At 33.7% G+C, this 4,701-nt stretch overlaps 1 protein-coding gene across 1 annotated transcript; it reads right to left on the reverse strand.

The window, feature by feature from the left end:
• Positions 1-432: 432 nt before the first annotated feature.
• Positions 433-1,362, reverse strand: LOC102002623 (olfactory receptor 8B3-like). The gene has a single exon (XM_005347481.1). It carries the CDS (start codon positions 1,360-1,362, stop codon positions 433-435), a length of 930 nt encoding a protein of 309 aa, XP_005347538.1.
• Between the last annotated feature and the right edge of the window lie 3,339 nt (positions 1,363-4,701).

Raw genomic sequence — 4,701 nt, forward strand, 5'->3', positions numbered from 1 at the left:
GGAGAACAGTGTGTAAATATTTTCTGTGGTATTTTAATTTTTTATTTTAAAGCTTTTTTTTATGTTACATACCAACCTCAACTCAATATCCAGTAGCATTACTTTTATATAACAAAGAGAATTGAAAATGGTGAAAATGACAAGAAAAATAAAGAAGGCAAACTGTGGATATATTAATATCAAATCTAGAGGTTTAAATAACTTTTTATGACAGAAAAGAGAATAGATTAGCTTTCATAACTGCACCAATTGTTTCTGCCTGTTTAAAAACAAATAAAAACAAAGCAACAGAAACAAAAAATAAATGAAATTAAAAAGCCAAATAATTTCTAGGAACTAATTACAGAGGTAAAGCCATCTGCTGAAATATTGCTCATACATAGGAATTATCCCTATGCCTGAAATAAGAGGCATAAAGACAGCCATGTACAATCAAAAGTACCTGCTTCTCAGGCTGTTCATCAGGGCAACTTTAATATCTTTGTTCCTCAAGCTGTAGATTAAGGGATTCATCATGGGAACCACATTGGTGTAAAGGACAGAAGAGATTTTACCTTCATTCATAGACCCAGTTGAGGGTTTAAAGTACACAAGTGTACCTGAACCAAAGAACAGAGAAACAACAATGATGTGGGAGCTGCAGGTGCTAAAGGCTTTGGACCTGCCCTCAGAGGAACTGATGTGGATGATGCTGAAAAGGATGAAACCATAGGAGATAAAAATAGTTGAAGTAGGAACAATGACATGGATGCTCCCAACAACAAGAATTATAAGATCATTTGCATATGTGCTCGTGCAGGACAGCTGGAGCAAAGGAGGAATATCACAGAAGTAGTGGTTGATGGTGTTTTCACCACAGAAGGTCAATCTCAGCAGGCATGCAGTGTGAGCTACAGCAGTAGAAAATGCAATAAAGTAGGACCCAAACATAAGGTTCAAACATAGTTTAGGAGACATGACAACATTGTACAACAGTGGATTACAAATGGCCATGTAGCGATCATAGGCCATTGAAGTCAACACATAAAACTCAGAAATAACAAAGAAGCAAAAGAAAAACGCTTGAGTCATACATTCCTTATAAGAAATTATATTCTTCCTTAACACAAAGTTCATCAGCATTTGGGGAGTGAACACAGAACAATAGCAGAGGTCTATAAAGGACAAGTTAAAGAGAAAAAAGTACATAGGAGTGTGGAGGTGAGAATTCAACACAGTCAGAATTATCAAACACAAATTTCCCAATACAGTGACCAGATACATTGATAGAAACATAAAGAACAAGGGCATTTGTAGTTCAGGCTGATCTGTTAAACCTATGAGAATGAATTCAGTCACTGAGGAGATATTTACTCTGTTCATTTTTCTATACGAGAATCTGTGGACACAGAAAATAGACCTACATTAGAAGTTGACTTTTACTTTTCATGGGTCATTTATATCTGTGAGTTTTTTTTTTTGCTTTATTTATTTATTTATTTGTTTATTTATTTATTTATGATTTCTCCTAAGTAGGTAATGTTTCCTCTAGCCCAGATTAATCATATAGAATCAGCTCTTGCAGTCACAAAATATTATCTTAAGTCAGAAGTCCACTGGTACCAAATATTAATATTATTTATGAAAAAAAAGAAAAAGAATGTACCGATAAGCATTCAACACCCTCCCATCTCCTGACATCCTACACTAGAGCCCTCCATACAACCTTAAAATTGGGAACAGATACCTGGACAGCACAGCACTAGTTGCTACTGCAGATTCACTTTTGTTGTGCTATGACTGAAAAACTTGTGCCTAATCTAAAAACAAAAGAAAAAGAGAGAGTCGTGGGGAAAATATTTCCTGTCCCCTTGTCAGAGTCATGAATCTGGAAGATTTAAGTTATGACCATGCAAATTACCTCCAGTGGAGGTGCTGTAACTCCATGGCCATTGCCTTCTAACCTCCTCTGATCCATTTGAATGCCTTCTTCTGCAGGTATTACTTGAGGCTCATTTTGCATAAGAAAAGGAAAACACTTGCTGAAGCCCAGCAAATGTTGAGAGATATAAAGCATGTGGATTTGGAAGAAGAGGGAGTGGAGAGTACCTTAGAGGAGGTGAGGGTCTGGAAATGGTAATCAGGTTATACTATATGAAAAAAATCTTTTTAAAATTAAAAAAAATCTAATATTAATTTATACAAAAGACAGAGGGTAGAAGGAACGATATTAGTATACTTGGAATTCAGAACTCACAGTTTTCTGTCCGTTCCTTAGAGCAATTCTATTTTCCCATTTTGCTCTTTATCTGGATAAATATTTCAGATTCAAAAGTTTCAGATCTTTCAATTTAAAGAAGATATACATGAGACTTAATTCTCTTGGACCAATTTCTGAATCACAGAACATTATTTGCAATTGAGGCTTTGATTCTTTTCTGGAAGCAGAAGAAGTGCCCTGTAACTGCAGGATGTGTGTGCTTATAAGCAGGGCAGAAGAATTTTCAGGCTCTTCTGCAGAGAAGAACATTTCTATTGAATTAGGAGTTGTGGAAATTGTGTTACACTCTTCATCATGATACTTATTTCCCATGAGACTCACAATTATACTCATCCTTTCTATTCACTCTAGAGACCATGAATCCCCGTGTGTAGATAGAGAGATAGACTTCTGCCTACCCAATTATCTTTGTTTCTGAAGGGAAATCTGAGTTTAGTGTTCCTGCTCTTTTGCTTCCTGAAGTTAAGTAAGAATTGTCCATAGATCTTGCTCCTGATTTACTAAATTCTGTGTCTGAAAGTTGCAGAGTGATATAGCAAGTCACCTCTAGTGCTGTGTTACCAGAAACTTCACACATGCTTTTTGCCAAAGAGAAAAAAATGTATTTCTGAACAAAAAAGTCATTTCCAGGAGACATGCAAGCATAAAAGGGGAAAATCTCAAGGGGCCTCATCCCCTGATGGAAAAATAAAGACAAATAAAGAACGCAGAGAGTGCAACATATAGTCTTTCTTCAGAGAATAAATAAACTCCAATTGGTAATCCAATGTCAAGTGATCAACTATAAGCTCATATAAAGAAGTAACATTATATGGACAGAGAGGTTGTATTAATATATTTAAAAGCATATATGAATATATATGTAACAATAATTAAGGAAATAAAAATCCTGCACTTCAGAGAAAGCAAAGGGGTTGGAGGCAGGAAAGAGAACATGGAAAAAGTATGTAACTGTATTTTAAGTTATAAAAGTAAAAATATTTAAAAAATTAATAAAAACTTTTAAAAGTTTTAATAAAATATAGCTGCATTACTTTTCCAGTTCTCTCTCCTTACTCCAAGCAATCTCCAAACATTCCCATGCTTACAATTAAATCCCTCTAAATTAATGTTCCCCTTTTCTTTAATTTTTAATATATATATATGCAGATATATGTTTTTATTTTTATACATACAGCCTCTCATATATAGGTACAAACATGTAAATTAATTGTGTCTGTTTAACACAAACACCATGTTTTTCTTCCTTGTTCTTGATAGATTTTATATGTATACATGAAAACATATGTATATAGAACAAAAATGTAGGAAGAAAAGGCTTAATAAACATTGGGGGGCAGAGATTAAAAATGTAATGTGAGAGGATATGAAATAAATATGCTCAATGAGTGAGAGTTTTTTATGAATATTTTATGTCACATATTATTTAAAATGAATATATACAATGACAATTCTGAAAATTAATAATGTTAACCTCAAGTTATGTATTTACCAGTGCTACATGTACTTTTGATACACAAAAACTTCAAGTATTTTTATCAAATTTAAAGTATTCAAAATAAGCTTTTCAATATTTGATAAAATACAGATTTGCCAAATGTTTCTACTCCATTAAGAAAACTCCTGACGAACATTATACACTTAGAAACGCATACAAATAGTATGCATTACAAATTTATGTAGCTCACACCATGCAATAAAAAGTACATAAATCAGGATGCAAAAGCTTTTTATGTTCTAAGCTGAAAGACACTTTCTTTTGTCTTTGCAGAATCAATAAAACTGTGGTACTTTAAACTGGCCTTTCTAGTGGGAGGTAAATTATATATAACGATGATGAAACAGATTGAGAGAAGGTTTGTCTATTATGAATCATTCCAGACTTCTTCTAAAAACTCTTTCTCATATTCTCATTTATTATTTGGATATAGATTGCTCCATGGCTTTTGACTGGACAGTTTGGTTTTAGTTTATCCAACTGATCCTGAATTGAATTTAAGAGAGAGGATGTTACATATGTTGGACTTGTTTCATTCTAAGGAATATCAAAACATACACATTTGAATGAAATATATTTAATAAAACCTAACCTGTTGTGATATATAGTTTAAGAAGTGTTATATTTGTTTATGTTGTAAAATATTTGTTTACTGATGCAAAGATGTACTGCATTCTTTTATGCCCCGTTTGTGTAACTCTGTAAAGCGGTGTTACTTTGTCCAAAACACATGATTAGTCCAATAAAGAGCTGAAAGGCCAATAGCTAGGTAGAAGAGAGGACAGTCAGCAATTGCCAAGCAGAGAAAATAAATAGAAGGATAAAAAGAGGAGAGGAAGAAGGAGCTAGAAATGGAGAAAAGGAGAATGAATATTAACCTTCATCAGGCGATGAAAGGAGACAGAGACAGAGACCCAAATTGGAGCACCGGACAGAAATCTCA

The sequence above is a fragment of the Microtus ochrogaster genome, chromosome 5, assembly GCF_000317375.1.
Source record: "Microtus ochrogaster isolate Prairie Vole_2 chromosome 5, MicOch1.0, whole genome shotgun sequence".
NCBI classification, from domain to species: Eukaryota; Metazoa; Chordata; class Mammalia; order Rodentia; family Cricetidae; genus Microtus; species Microtus ochrogaster.